The sequence below is a fragment of the Dasypus novemcinctus genome, chromosome 7, assembly GCF_030445035.2.
Source record: "Dasypus novemcinctus isolate mDasNov1 chromosome 7, mDasNov1.1.hap2, whole genome shotgun sequence".
Taxonomy (NCBI): Eukaryota; Metazoa; Chordata; class Mammalia; order Cingulata; family Dasypodidae; genus Dasypus; species Dasypus novemcinctus.
The window spans coordinates 24,778,887-24,793,653 of record NC_080679.1 but is presented as its reverse complement, the minus strand read 5'-3'; the positions used below and the strand labels follow the sequence as shown (position 1 = coordinate 24,793,653).

At 52.1% G+C, this 14,767-nt stretch overlaps 1 protein-coding gene across 4 annotated transcripts in view; it reads right to left on the bottom strand.

The window, feature by feature from the left end:
• CFAP65 (cilia and flagella associated protein 65) overlaps positions 1 to 14,083 on the bottom strand; it is a 34,915-nt gene extending 20,832 nt beyond the window's left edge. The window contains exons 1-12 of one of the 4 annotated variants that reach the window (XM_058300101.2): positions 13,782 to 14,083; positions 10,620 to 10,830; positions 8,554 to 8,738; positions 5,219 to 5,321; positions 4,681 to 4,847; positions 4,276 to 4,475; positions 3,982 to 4,127; positions 3,410 to 3,632; positions 2,864 to 3,129; positions 1,456 to 1,538; positions 1,263 to 1,341; positions 754 to 1,107 (exon numbers count right to left, since the gene is read on the bottom strand). In XM_058300101.2, coding sequence (XP_058156084.1) covers positions 754 to 1,107; positions 1,263 to 1,341; positions 1,456 to 1,538; positions 2,864 to 3,129; positions 3,410 to 3,632; positions 3,982 to 4,127; positions 4,276 to 4,475; positions 4,681 to 4,847; positions 5,219 to 5,321; positions 8,554 to 8,738; positions 10,620 to 10,706 — 1,893 coding nt within the window. In that variant the 5' untranslated portion in view covers positions 10,707 to 10,830; positions 13,782 to 14,083. Of the gene's footprint in view, positions 1 to 753; positions 1,108 to 1,262; positions 1,539 to 2,863; positions 3,130 to 3,409; positions 3,633 to 3,981; positions 4,128 to 4,275; positions 4,476 to 4,680; positions 4,848 to 5,218; positions 5,322 to 8,553; positions 8,742 to 10,619; positions 10,831 to 13,781 lie in introns of those variants that run through there. The other 3 variants (XM_058300099.2, XM_058300100.2, XM_058300097.2) reach the window with 3 other exon arrangements.
• Positions 14,084 to 14,767: the final 684 nt, after the last annotated feature.

Genomic DNA, 14,767 nt, shown 5'->3' with positions numbered 1-14,767 from the left:
CCTAAAACTCTGATGTCCCCAGGCCTTATTCCTACAACTCTACATTCCCCCACTGCCAAGAGACGGTGAAAGACCTGGCTGTGGAAAGCCTCCTCGAAAGTTCAGATGGGACCCCGAGTTCACAGATGAAAGGCCCAGGGCTCAGAGGCCTGAAGGAGCTTGCCCACAGTTAGAAAGCTGCTAAGGGGCTCTTGACCTTGTCACTGCCCTGGTCCCCAGCCACCGGGAAAGCCCAGCAGGACGTGCGGCAGGGCGAAGGCAGGGAAAGGGCAGGGCTAGGTGCCAAGGACTGGGATGAAGAAGCTGGGGTGGGGGGCTGGGTTAGGAGCCCTCCCCACCCCCACTCAATCATCTGGCCCCCTGATGCTTCCCCCAGGCCCCAGGTCCTGCCCACCATGGCCACAGCTCCTTTAGAGGCACCTCCCTTCCTACCTGAGGGACTGGAAGAGAAGCCAGGGGGCTCCCCGGGGTTTCGGGGAGCCCCTCCCTGTGAGCCCAGCTTTGCTAAGGGCTTGCTCCAGGCTGAGCTCCCCCTCTGGAGGGGACCCAGAAGGGCCTCCATCAAGGAAGGCCGGGGGCGTGGGAGAAGACAGACCAGTGGGGGCTGCTCCTCAGCCAGGGAGAGGAGGAATAAGGCTGCCACGGAGAGGATGGCTCCTGGCTGCCCCCCTCGGCCGCCCACTGGCCCCCGTCCTGGCATTTGGGGTCAGGGCAGACCAGCCGCCTCCCTCTGCCTCACCTGCGTGCACACACCTTATAGACAGCAAAGGCTTCGAGCTCCACCGCGTAGAGGCAGTTGGGGTGAGGGGGCTGGAAGTGCAGGCGCATGGCGGTGGACTTGAGTGGGGGCACGTGACAGGTGTCCGGGGTCACCCAGAAGGGGCAGTCAGGCCTGCGCGTCCAGGCCACAGTGATCTTGCCCTTGGTGTGGTTCACCAGACACAAGGGCACGGGATTGGGGGTCTTGGGTCCAGGGCAGGCGCCAAAATCCACCTCGACGGGCTCTATGCTGACGGCGGGAGGGAAGACGGCCGTGTCACTGGTGCCATCGCAGAAGTACTCGGTCATGGGGGGGATGGCTGGGTACTGCTGGGCCGGCGAATACTCCTGCGTGGGGAGAGATTGGTGGGCTGGGCCACGCCTGGCTGCCTCTGACCCCACTCTGCACACTCCTTTCTGGAAAAGGCTATAAGAGGCCTGCACAGGCTGCCCCCACCTGCCAATTGTGCCCACCCAGAGCTGCTGGAGAAGGGGGCATGTACCTGGGGAGGTCGGCCTGTTCCTGGGGGCGGCGGGGTGCTCTGGAGAGTCTGGGGCCCGCAGTGGTCCATGGGTACCTCGCTGGGAATCAGGAGGGCCCCGTCCTTATCCCGCTGCAGCTTCTTGTCCTTCAGCATGGCCCCCAGGATGTCGGGAGGGTAGAGCGTCAGGCCCCGCGCCAGGTGTGTGCGGTACCTGGAGAGGTGCTGGGGTCTCAGGATGGCCGGCTTGGTGCTCTCTGAGTGGCAGGTCCCCATCAGGTCCAGGAACAGAGGGTCCTGCGATGTCCAGGTGAGATGGGACATGAGAGAGGCAGTGGAGCAAAGGAGGTCCTGGGGACTGAATTGAGGCCAGAGGCCAGGGGCAGACAGCAGGGCAGAGGCTGCAGCTGAGGGTGCCTCCCCACAGCTGCCCGGCGCGGCTGGGGAAATGGCCAGGATGTGCTCAGCCTGTGCCCACTCCTCCCCTTCTGCCCATGGTGCACCCTGCTGCCCACCCCATCACCAGCCAAGAGGCCTGCAAGAGCGGGACTCAGGCCACTGGGGCTGGGGGAGGACTAGGGAGTGCAGGGGCAGCAGCCTCCTCAGGCCTTCCCTCCTCTGTCTTCTCCTCCACCCCCAGGGCCTCCGCTAGCCCACACTGCCTCTTCATGAGCATAGAAAAAGGCACCAGGGAAGCAGATTTGGCTCAGTGGTTAGGGCATCCGCCTATGACATGGGAGGTCCGCGGTTCAAAGCCCGGGCCTCCTGACCCGTGTGGAGCTGGCCCATGCACAGTGCTGATGCACTCAAGGAGGGCCGTGCCACACAGGGGTGTCCCCCGCATAGGGGAGACCCATGTGCAAGGAGTGTGCCCCGTAAGGAGAGTGGCCCAGCGCGAAAAAAGCACAGCCAGACCAGGAATGGCGCCGCACACACACGGAGAGCTGATGCAGCAAGATGATGCAACAAAAAGAGACACAGATTCTGGGTGCCGCTGACAAGAATACAAGCGGACAGAGGAACACACAGCGAATGGACACAGAGAGCAAACAATGGGGGTGGGGGAGTAAGGGGAGAAAAATAAATTAAAAAAATAAATCTTTAAAAAAAAAGAAAAAGAAAAAGGCACCCACTCCTCCAGGTAGCAGATACAGTTCAGAGCCAGGGCATGCCGCTCAGGGAGCAGACAGTGGGAGGATTTCAGTCCCCCCACGAGCCACCTTGGCCTGGTACTCCTTGGTCAAGGCACAACTTAGGCAACCGGATGCAGGGGTTTCCCAGAGCCTCTGTCCTGCACGTTCAGGGGTCGGGGAAGTGAGGTCCAAACCTCCCTCCCCCCAGCCCTGCAGCAGCCCCAGCCGTCCCTGGCCCAGCAGCCATCGGCGTGAGACTAGTATACCCCCCTGTCTCAGAGTGGACCTTCCTGTGCCCCTGGCCATGCTCTGGATCCCAAGGCCAAGGTCAGGGCCCTAGAGGGGGAACTGACCCAGGCACACAGCCCCCGAAGTTCCAGAACGCAGGGGAGGACACGGCAAGCATCGTCTTCACCTCTGTGTCTCCGGTCGGCCCCTCCAGCTCCCAGGCCCTGGGGGAGCCCCTGTGGACCCTTCCTCGGGGCTCACCTGGTGATGGATGAGACAGGCCACCCGCCGAAAGTAGATGATGGGGTGAGCGGGCCGGAAGGTGCAGTGCAGGGTCACGCGGGCCTTGCCCACCAGCGTCCCGAAGGCAGGCCTGATGCGGAAGACGCTCTCCTGGCAGTCAATGGCGAACTGGAAGTGCGCCGTGCAGTTCGACTTGTTCTCGATCCACAGCAGCTGCTCCGCGAGCTCCCCGAGGTTGACCCAGTTGAAGTCGAGGCAGGAGTGCTGCAGAGACACAGCAGGACCTGGGCGCAGGAGGCGGGGTCCCTGTGAGCGCGCCTGCCACCTGCCTCAGAAATGGCTCCCGCTGGTGGGAGGGGGCGCTGCCTGGAGGCAGAAGGCCAGGCTGGAAAGGCCCAGAGCACCTGCTGCTCTGAGCAGCATTCGGGCATCCACCGGGACCCGCGTCTCCAGGTGGACACAGGCAGTTTCCCGCTGAGCCCACCAGGGGGCAGCAGACACCGAGGCTGAGGCGGGTGGGCTGCTCCCGACCCCCGGGAATGCAGCGTCAGGGGCGGCCCGTACCTCTGCAGAACCCAACCACTTTGAGCAGGGTCTGGGAGGCAGAGCCAGAGGGCACAATGGACACGTAGTCCACAGTCCTGGCGTCCAAGGTCTCGGGGTGGAAGGACACCGACACGCACTTCTTCTCTCCTGGGTGCACGATGCCGTGCGCCGTGGGGCACGAGAAGGTGTGGTCCTGAGGCAGCACGTCCGCGGACATTTCGATCCTGAAGGGGGCGCTCACCTGTGCGGAGAGGCGCGGGGTGGGGGGTCGGGTCACCTGGCCAAGGGCGTGAGGGCCGCTGGCGCCCAGCTGCGTCCCCTGGGCAGGCCACGAGCGTGGGGAGAGGCTGCCTCCGCCAGGAGGAAGGAAGGGGGCACCTCTTCTGCTTGTCCCGAAGGCACCCTAAAGGCTAGGTGTGCTCGTGGGGTCAGGCCAGCGTCAGGGCTGTTCTCACGTCTGCTGAGAGGGGCCCGCCTGCCAGGTGGGTCTGCAGACGGTACCAAAGGGGTGGAAGGGAAGCGGCCCTCTGTCAGTGGGGTGGGTTCAGAGTGCCCGGCCTGGTGGTCCCCGCGTCCTGGAGGGCACGTACCACCGACGGGTTAAACAGCTTGATCTGCCTCTCGGCGGTGCAGCCCACAGCCACGGAGCCAAAGTGCAGGACTTTCTGGGAGCCTTCGGCCTCCTGGTCCTCGGGCCTCTTCTGCTTTATGCTCACAAACAGCTGGGCGCACTTGGCTGGGGCAAGGATGGGGTGCTGGGGGGAACCCACTGGGGCCTCTGGGGCCCCACCTGAGCAGCCCAGCAGGTGTCCCCAAGGAAAAACTGGTTTGCAGCCCCAAGGAAGACAAAGGAAAGGCCAGGTATGGGGGGGGGCCGGACTCACCCACAGCCTTCAGCTGGATGCTGCTCCTCTGCTTGCTGCTGTCCCCATACCAGCACGTGGCCTGGGCCTCGTGGACGACGGCCACAAGTGGCTGAAAGGTCACCTTGATCCTGCAGGCCTGGCCGGGCTCCAGCAGCCCTGTGATGGGCAGCAGCTGGAACGGGCTGGAGAATTCCCAGTTGAAAAAACTGGGCAGGTCCCTGGGGGAGGGTGGGAGACGTCAGAGCCCCTGGGCTGACTCTGCCCCCTGCACTGCTCCAGGAAGGCAGACACTGGACAGCCCTCGCCACACCCCTCCGCCAGCCTCGGCCAGTCTCTCCTTCTCCCAGGTCCCCCTCCTCACAGGTCTTGCTCTCCCCACCTCTGGGTCTCAGAGGGAGAGGGAGCCTCCGCCTCGCCCCTCACCCCACATTGTTCAAGCAGAACCAGGCCTCGGCCGTGTCCCCCACGGCACACATGGGCAGCTGCAGGGACGGTGGGCAGATCAGCTTGTGGCAAGGCAGACTGGCCCTCAGGTCCACACAGAACATCCCCTCTGCTTTCTCAAACCACAGCTGGTCCATGTACTCCTTCTGCAGAGTTGGGAGCGGGGGCACCTAGAAAGTGCTCAGGGACCATGCATCCCACCCCAATCCCCAGCACCCCAGCAACCAGTGAGGGGCAGGGCAGGGTGGTCCCACCATCCCAGTGTCCAGGGAGGTCAGATGCCTGTGTTCCAACACTGGGTGGTCTCAGAAGAGCGGGGCCTCTTTTGTGGTCACAAAAGATTTGTGGGGAACCATTTCTTTTAGGAACAGGCCAACAAATTAGGGTCTGAGCCCCATTCCAGAGCTTCCCATGCTGGGGTTCTTGCTGAGAAGGCCTTATTGCTCCGCCTTCCTCTTGTTCCAAGATCACTCTTGTCTTGACTCTTTCCACCCTCTGCTCTCCGTGGGGACCTTACCTCCTCCAGAGGCCGGAAGATGATGGGGAGTGCGAAGGTTATGCCTGGGCTCAGTAAGATGGACTGAGGGATGACCGTGAAGAAGAACTTGGTCTTGGGAGGTCTACAGGAATCAACCAGGGGAGAAGCACTTCTGGAGGACAGCTCAGGAGCCAAAGGGGGCAGGAAGTCCAAGGAAGGCCCTGAAGAGTTGAGGGGGTGTGGGTCCCTGAGGAACGGACCCTGAGGATGGATCCTTGGAGCGGGGAGCACGGGTGTTCTGGCCCAGGAGGACCCATCTCCTCCTCCTCCTGCTTCGTCAGGCCTCCTCTGGGCTCTGCTTTTCTTGCAGACCTTCCTTCCAGGATGTCAGAGCACTGAACACAGAGATCCAGGGACAAGGGAGCAGACAACTATGGGGAAGGGCTGCCCTGATTTAACAAAATCCCCAAGCACTTAGCTGGGGTGAATAAGGCTGAGAACAGAGGGGCTGGGGATGCCACAGAGCTTCTCCCCTGGGGCTTTCCCACCAGAGGCCTCAGCAGAGCTATACAGTCCCAGATGGGTCATCACTACAGATGCTACAGACTTAAAAACATTAATAAGAGGGAAGGTCAACAACTCAATACTAACAAAATTAGGAGTTTAGATGAAATGAACCGATTCCTAGGAAAATTTCACTTACCAAAATTGACTCAAGCATTTTACAATGAAATTTATGGCAACTTTACTTAAAACCATCAAAGAAATTGAATAGGTAGCCAAATATCTTCCTACAGAGAAAACGCTAAGCCAGATGGCATAGCAAGTTCTACAAACATTTGAAGAAAAATCTTAAACTCTTCCAGATAATATAAAATGAAGGTACTCTCCAAGTTTTTCTATGAAACCATCTTAACTCTGTTATCAAAACTTGACAGAGGCAGGAGAAGAAAGGAAAAGCACAGGATAATCTCATTCACGAACAAAATATTAGCATGAAGAATTTAGTAATATATAGAAAAGATAATCTTGGCCAAGTTGGTTTCCCCGCCCCCCAGGAACCCATAGTTGGATTAATATAGAAAATTAGTTCATAGGAGAAAGGATGTAGCTCAGTGGTTGAGCACCTGTTTCCCATGTACAAATTTCTGATTCAATTCCAGGTACTGCCAGGAAAAAAAAAACAATTCATATAATCCACTATGCTAACAAATTAAAGAAAGAAAGATCAAATGATTGTTTCAATAAAGAAAATTATTAGATAAACTTCAACATCTCTTTGATGAGAAAATCTCAGTATACTAGGAATAGAAGAAAAACCCACAGAGAAATCTATTGAAAACATTCAACTTAATGGTGAAATGCTGAAATCTTTCACTTTGAGATCATGAACAAAACAAGGATGCCTTCTATTATCACTTCATACACCACTTTCTTATTCAGCAGTACATGAAGAAAATGTATAAGGATTAGAAAGGAAGAAAGAAAATGCCATTTTCTGTCTAAAATATGTGTATGTGGAAAAAAAACAAAAGAAAAACAGATTAATTATTTGAATTAATAAGAGGACTTAGCAGGGGTGGGTGTAGCTCAGTGGTTGAGTGCCTGCTTTCCATGTACGGACCCAGATTCAATCCCCGGTACCTCCTCAAAAAATATAAATAAATAAATAATTAACAAATAAATAAACAAACTCTACTAAAAAAGAGGATTTAGCAAGGGTGCTGGGTACAAAATTTATATCAAAAATAAATGGCTTTCGGGAAGCAGATGTGGCTCAACTGATAGAGTGGCCGTCTACCATATGGAGGGTCCAGGGTTCGATCCCCAGGGCCTCCTGACCTGTGTGGTGAGCTGGCCCACGTAGTGCTGATGTGCACAAGGAGTGCCATGCCACATAGGGGTGTCCCCGGCATAGGGGAACCCCATGCGCAAGGAGTGTGCCCCATTAGGAGAGCTGCTCAGCGCAAAAAATGTGCAGCCTGACCAGGAGTGGGGCCACACACACAGAGAGCTGATGCAGCAAGATAATGAAACAAAAAGAGACACAGATTCCTGGTGCTGCTGACAAGAATACAAGCGGACACAGAAGAACACAGAGCAAATGGCACAGAGAGCAGACAACTGGGGAGGGGAGGGAAGAGAAATGAATAAAAAATATATCTTTAAAAAAAAAACAATTCCATTTAGAAAATATAGAAAAAAGACTTCAATATGAAAGGCAAAACTTACGAAGTCTTTAGAAGCTACTATAGGAGAGTATCTTCATGACTTAAGGGTAGAAAAGAATTTCTTAAGCAAGTTATCAAAGCAACAACCATAAAAGGAAAAGTTTGCTCAAACTGATTACATTGAAATTAAGATCTTCTGTTCTTCAAAGGACATGATAAAGGAAGAAAAAGTCAAGTCACGATGGGGGAGAAGATATTTACAACATACAACTGACAAAGGATTAATATCCAGGATAAGAACTTCTACAAGTGATGAAAACAAACCAACAACTTAATTGAAAAATGGGCAAAGACTTGAACAGGAATTTCACAAATGAAGAAATGTAAACGACCAAGAATACATATTTTTTAAAAAACACACAGCCCATTAGTAATCAGGGAAATGCAAATTAAAGCCACAGGTTACCATTATGGAGAAAAATTTTAAAGCCTGACAAAGCGATTGTTGAAAAGGATGTGGAGGACAAAACTCTCATGTACTGCTGGAAGGACTATAAACTGACACAAGTACTTTGGTAGATAGTTTGGCTTTATGTATAAAATGTGAACATGTACATATCCTAAGTCCCAGCAATTCTGCTCCCATGTAGCTACCAGAAAAACTATTGTACTTATGCAACAGGAGATGTATATGTGAATGTTGATAACGCTCCCACACTGGAAACAACTCAAGTGTCTCTCAACAGAAGACAATGCTTTGTGGTACAGGCACACATTGGAATACCACTCAGCAGTGAAAATGGCTAAACTATAGTGGCTCACATAACATGGATGTGTCTTGCAAATACAATTGTGCAAAAGATCCGACTTGTAGAAGAATACCATATTCATACTATTCTATTTACATAAGTCCATAAGCAGGCAAAATTAAATGATATCATTTAAGGACGCAAACATAGGTAGTAAAGCTATTTAAGAAGAGCCAGGGGACAGCTTATCTTTAGCTCACCCTCTACGGGAAGGTGAGCTTCAAGACACTGTTGTTCTATTATTTAATCTTGTCACATGGGGTCCCCTTTCTATAAGTCTTCAAACTTATACTCTTCCAGTTTTATAGGACATTAAAACAATTTTAAAGAGTGCCTGGTTTGGGGGCCTGAGGACTTGGGGGCTGAGTTGCTGCCCCCCTCCCCATACTGGTACCTGTACTTCACCTTCTGGATTTTCAAGGATCGATTTTTCAGAACCAGCTTCTTGGTGATCTCCTTGCCTAGCTCCCAGCCCTTCCAGTGCAGCTCTTCAGCCACCTCGATGCCCCAGATGACCCTCTTCTCCATTCTGTCCTGCTTCTTTGGGAAGCATATCCGCGTCTCCATGTTGCTGGCTGGCTGCTTCGAGTGTCATGGAGAAGAGGAAGAAGAAAAGAGGCATTGGCAGGGTAGGACTCAAGGACCCAGAGCCCTGGCGGAGAGGGTAATAAATTACACCACCCTTGCCCCTGGGGGATGGCCTGGACAGAGGGGTTGAGGGTCAAGTAGGTCCTGGGGTCAGACCTTACCTCTTCCAAGGTCACTGGAATGGTTTTCCAACTAAATCCCGCAAACCTGCTTCCTCAGCCTTCCCTAGGCCACCCCATCCAACCATCTACCCAGCACCAAATGCATCTCGGCTGGTCTGGTCTGTTCCTCAGGGCACCTTCAGATACCTTTCCCCTTGGCCTCTTCTCCCTCCTCTACCAAAGCCTCTCCTGGCTGGAGCAGTCTATCCCAGGCACTTTTCCAGGCCACGGTGACACTCTACCACTCCCCCTCCTCTGCTCCTCAGCTGCCTGGTGGAGCAGAAGAAGGAGCCAGTTTGCCTACCACCAAGGCCCACCCCATGCCCTGTCTCCTGGGATCACTCCAAGGGCTGCTCCTGGCGCCACAGGAAGTACAATGGAAAATCACTTCATAGGCTGACCCACAGCTCCCGAAGCATCTGAGGAGGAAGAAGTATGGAACTCCCCTGCGTGGTAAGGTGGGGGGAGGACTGAACTACAGGCCTCTTCCTACCAAGGTCATTGCAAAGTCATTGCTATGAATGTCCAAGGCATCACCATTTTATCGACCAATCACTGCTTTTATATTGTTATATACTATAAGGATATTTTCAACCATTCAACAAATATTTGTTGACCACCTACTATGTACCAGACACTGTGCTAGGTGCTGGGACCATGATGGAGAACAAGAGCAACAAATCCCTTCTCGCTTGGAGTTAACATTCTCAGTTTCCATATTCACAGAGAGCATCAGTTATGTGTGATCTATGTATCTTTTAAAAATAAATTTAAAATATACTAAAAAAATTTAAGAGAGCATCGGGTAGCCAATATAGTATTTTCTTCTCCGATTTGCTCATGGAGGACAGGTGACATGAGCAAGGGAGAATGATTTACTTTAAATCTCAGCCCACAGTCAGGGTCCAAGCAGGAAAACAGGAGCCACTTCTGGGTGTTTAAAGCAGAGGGAATGTAAGGCAGGGAATCACTCTCACAGCCAGGGGAGAGTGAAGGACCCCAGAAATTAGCAACATCAAGAAGCTGCTATTGCACCTAGGGGAGGAGACCCAAGGTGTGGTGGCAGCTGAAGCCATGGAGGAGACACAGCTGCTGATGGAGACACGGCCCAAAGCAGAGAGGGAAGAGAGAGATGCCCTGGCTTCTTGTCTGCCAATCCCCTGCCAGCTCGGAGCAGAGCCAGAGAAGGGCCAGGAAGGAATCTGAGTGCAGGCAGGCCAGAATGGCACAGACAGAGGGATGACGTGCCTTCCAAAATGTGGTCCTCAGTGCACAGGGAGGCAAATGCAGCCACCAGCACGGCACCCACACACAACACAGAACCTCGTGTGCCAGGCACAGACATACCCCGTGGTCACACCCCTGGACAACTGTGTGCATCACCTCCCATCAGCACGAAGAGAGAACCTGAGAGTCGCAAAAAGCAAACCACATCCATACACTGGTCAAACTCTAAGTGTGCAGAAGAACTTTCTGAGTGGAGAGAGACAGGCCAGGACACTACCAGCCTGTGACTCGCTCCTCCCTGGAGCGCTCCGTCCCCCCGCATTTCCTCACTCTGCTCCTCCCTGCTGCCACCACGCCAGCCTGCTTGGTGCTCAGTCTAGGCAGGGACTAGCGCTGGGTTTAAATACAAGAGTCGGGTCCTCTCGGACCGCTCCCACCCCCACCATGGCCCTGCGCCCTGCTCCAGCAGGTCACGGGTCCTCACACGTGCACTGCTGCTGCTGCCGGCGCTCGTGGCCATGCTGCTGCCCGTCGCGGTGGGCACGCTGGTGCTCAAGCACGACGAGTTCATGGTGTAGTCCCTGTGCTCACTGCGCCTCAAGAAGGACTCCAGAGCTGCCTGGGTGAGCACTGGGCACCTGGAACACAAGTCCAGTGGGGAGCACGCTGGCTCAGATCCTGGCCTGAGTGTGAAGCTGGAAGAGAGCAAAGGGGAGACAAGAAGGACATGAAAAAGAGAGGTCGGTGGCGTAGAGGCGCCGTGGGGAAGACAGCCCGCTTCCCAGCTCTGGCAACGGGCGTGAGGTGGCGCCTTGAGGAATGAGACCCGACCCAAAGCCCAGGGCTGTGCCTGGGAGCCTGGGGCCTCACCAGCAGGAAGGCGGAGGGGCTTGGGGAGGGGCCCACCCAGCCGCGCCCCTCTATGCTATGGCCACACTTGGCATCGCTCAGCAAGCCCCCAGTGTTACTAGAACACGTGCATTACCTGTATCTGGCTTTCCTCTCTACCTGTTTCCTCTGAGTGTATCTTGCCTCTGGGGAGAATAGGAGCAAGGGGCAAAGAAGAGGCAAATGGGACTGGCGAGTCCTTAGTCCCTTGGGTTCCCTCCAGCAGTACCCAACCTGTTGTCCAGGTTTAAAGCTAACATTTGCTGAAATAATGACTCACTCAATCCAAGGATAAACGCATCCATTTCTAGAGCAGAGGGATTCAAGTCTAGGGATCCATGGATGCATTGCAGCTAGAAAGATGCAAAATGTCCTATGGGTGTACATGTGCTCTTTTCCAGGAAGAGCACACACAGCTTTCACCAAATGCTTTAAAGGGTGTTTGGCCCTGTTCTAGAGGACACACAGTATCTAAGACCTGCTCTAGCTCCATCACCTCAAATCCCCTCTTCCTTTAGCAGGCTTTCTTTAGCATACACACCTAGGTGTGACTGTGAGACCTTCATAAGAAGCTAGAAATGTTCCCACTCAGACACTCTGACTATGGCCAACCCTGCTCAGGAACACGGAGAAGTGGTTTGCAGAACCTCTGCTATGGTACACCTCAAGAGGTTTGGCTCTAGTTCCCCTTTACACTCTATATGGAGCTGGAATCCATAAAATCACCTAACACAGCAATGTCTCCCCAAAATATAGTGCAAACCATATATGTAATTAAAATTTTTTCTAGTAGCTTCATTTTTTAAAAAAAACAGGTTAAATTCATTGTAATAACATTTTATTTAACCCTTATGTCCAAAATATTATCATTTCTATATATAATCAATATAAAATAGTGAGAATTTTACCTTCTTATTTTTGTACTGTCTTCAAAATTCAGCGTGTATTTTACTTTTACAGCACATCTCAACTTGGACTACCCATATTTCAATGGCCACTTGTGGTGGTGGCTACCATATTGAACAGCATCAATCTAATATCTTTTTTTAAACATATGTATATGTTTCAGACTACTCAGTGTCCTTCTCCAACTCTTCCCCCCCACCCCAAGATGGCTCCCTCATCTCTTTGCAAATTGTTTTTTTGTTTATTTTTGTGCTCATTGTCTGCTCATTGTTTTTGCTCATTGTCTGTTTCTTCTTTAGGAGGCACTGGGAACTGAACCTGGGACTCACACCCCACACACACACACATGTGGGAGGCAGGTACCCAACTTCTTGAACTACATCCACTCCCTGCTTGTTTTGGTTTTGCTCATTGTCTGCTTGTTGTCTAGCTCATTGTCTGCTCATTGTTTTTGCTTGATGTCTACTCATTGTTTGTTTTCTTTAGGAGGCACACAGGAACTGAACCCAGGACCTCCCATGTGGGAGGCAGGTGCCCAGACACTTGAGCCACATCTACTCCCCCTTCTCCAACTCTTGGAATAATAGTTTCAAAATTAATAACAGCTTTTACTGACATTTATTGAGTAATGTTGCGAGGCCTTCACATGTATATCAATCCTCATGATAGTTTATGATTAGATGTGAATTGTCTTTTATTTGGCCTAAAATGATCTCTTTTCAAGTTTGGGGTCCAGCTCCTTATTATAACATACTCAGGTTTAGTAACAATTTCATAGTCACCTTTTAGGATTTTACATATTTCTACTGGACTCTCTCCCATCCCCTCCCCATAGAACAAAAGATTCCGTTGATTCAGTTTTTCTTAATTGGTAACATCTCCAACCCCTCTGAAGGGGACTATCTTAGGGTTCCTCATCCATTCATGCTATGCACCAGGTACTGTGGTAGGCATGGAAACAGACAGGCAACGTCCCTACCTTCAATTGTGAAATGGATGTTCAGATGGAATCAAAGAAATATAAGCCAGGGAGGCCAGGAGGAAAGGTGCCACTTGCAGACCTGCCCTGACCCGTGAATATCTCTAACCTCAGGGGATTTAACAGACAGCTACTACCTCGGGGTTCTAAAAAAGTCTCCAATCAACACATGAAACTATCCCAGATTGCGCACTGAAGAAATGAAAACCGGTAGAAAGCTGGACCTGTCCAGGTCATAGGGCTCAAGGAAGTGAGCCCTGGGCCAGGACCAAGGAAAGCTGGGTTCCGCATCGCTTTAGATAGGAAAGGACCTCCATCTCCCTAAGCCTCAGTCTCCTCATCTGTAAAGAAAGGGTCATCCTGAGTATTTCGCAAAGTTGATGTGAGGCTCGAATGAAAGAGGAGCTCTGAAAGGGCACTAGACAGACCTATATTACTATTATTATTAACCATCACAATCTCCACATTAGCCTGCATGCCTCCAAAGTAAATAGACATCTCCAATAATTTGAAGAGACTGGGCAAGTAGGATATTTTTTTAAAATCCAGTTTTCTGATCTAGAAGACTTTTGAAAATATATCTTCAGCTTCCTTTCTTTGCCGAATTTCCGACCTAAAAATTCCCAAGATAACTAATGCAAAAAGTAGAGGTTCGTTTTTGTCAAGTTGAGGAAGGAAGAAACGGGTTAAATGAAGAGGAAGAAAATATATTCAGGGCTGTTCCTCTCTCTTCGGGAACCTCAGTCTGATTCCCCACATCCACTCCCATCCCACGCCCTCCCAAGTCTCATCTCCACGGGGTCCTCCTGGGGGAGACACGGAGGGGACCCTGGCCACGCTTTCCCGGAGGTGGCGGTCTCCTGAGATAGATACCTTCCCTGGCCACTAGCGCCGCTCCCTGGACCCTGGGATCAACGCTCAGAACTCACACCGCCGCCATGTTGTCGTCTCCATAGATACAGGACGCGCGGACTACGGCGTCCTCTGGTATCCTAGGGCAACGACGGCAAACCAAATGAGTCAAGACGCACAGAAGGGCGAACGAGCCGCCCAACTCTAATCCCTACCCTCATTTTTGATTCTCTGATTTTCCTTGCTGATAGTAATTGTGCGCTTCTATGAGTCACGACGTGGTATGTATAGTCGCCTAGTTGCCGTGACGTCCCCGCAATCGTGACTTTAGTTGACAAACCAAATTCTTACGCGGGGCTACTCGCACGGGTGTTTCACTCCAGCGGAAGTCTTTACTGCTATTTCCCGATACGCGTTGGCATCACAAGATCAAAATCTCAACTGGGTTCTCATTCTCCGTGATTGCGATTGTTGGCTTAAAAGCAGCGCTTAGCTTATTATCTTGCGTATTGCTTTGCAAATGTATTTATTTGGTTGGGGGAAGAGAATGTGTCTTTGGCATTCCCTCCTAGCATTTCCTCCTGCCCAGCATCAAGCTAACTCTTTGGGGTGTATCTGAACGTGAATATATGAAGAAGGAATGTTTTGCCTAATGTGGGCTTTTGGAAGCGCCTTTGTTCATTTCTTGATATGTGAGATTGCAGGAAGGGCCTGTCAATAGGTGAAGCTGAGAGTCTCAAAGTTCATTCACGGGCAATAAAAGATGTTTCACTGCCCAGAAACTCGACAGTGAACCGTTTTCCTCTTGGATGGGTGGGGGAGGGGTGTGCTTAGGATGTGACGCCTCTAGGTAAACCCAGGGGGAAAACTATTATTTTGGGAGCATTGGAGTTTACTTGTGAAAGGGGAAAGAGGAACGGAGAGGACAAAGTGGCCTTGGTTGACCCAAAAGATCACAGGACCCAGGCTGGTGGGACTGGAAGGTACAGTAGGTAATGCCAGCACGA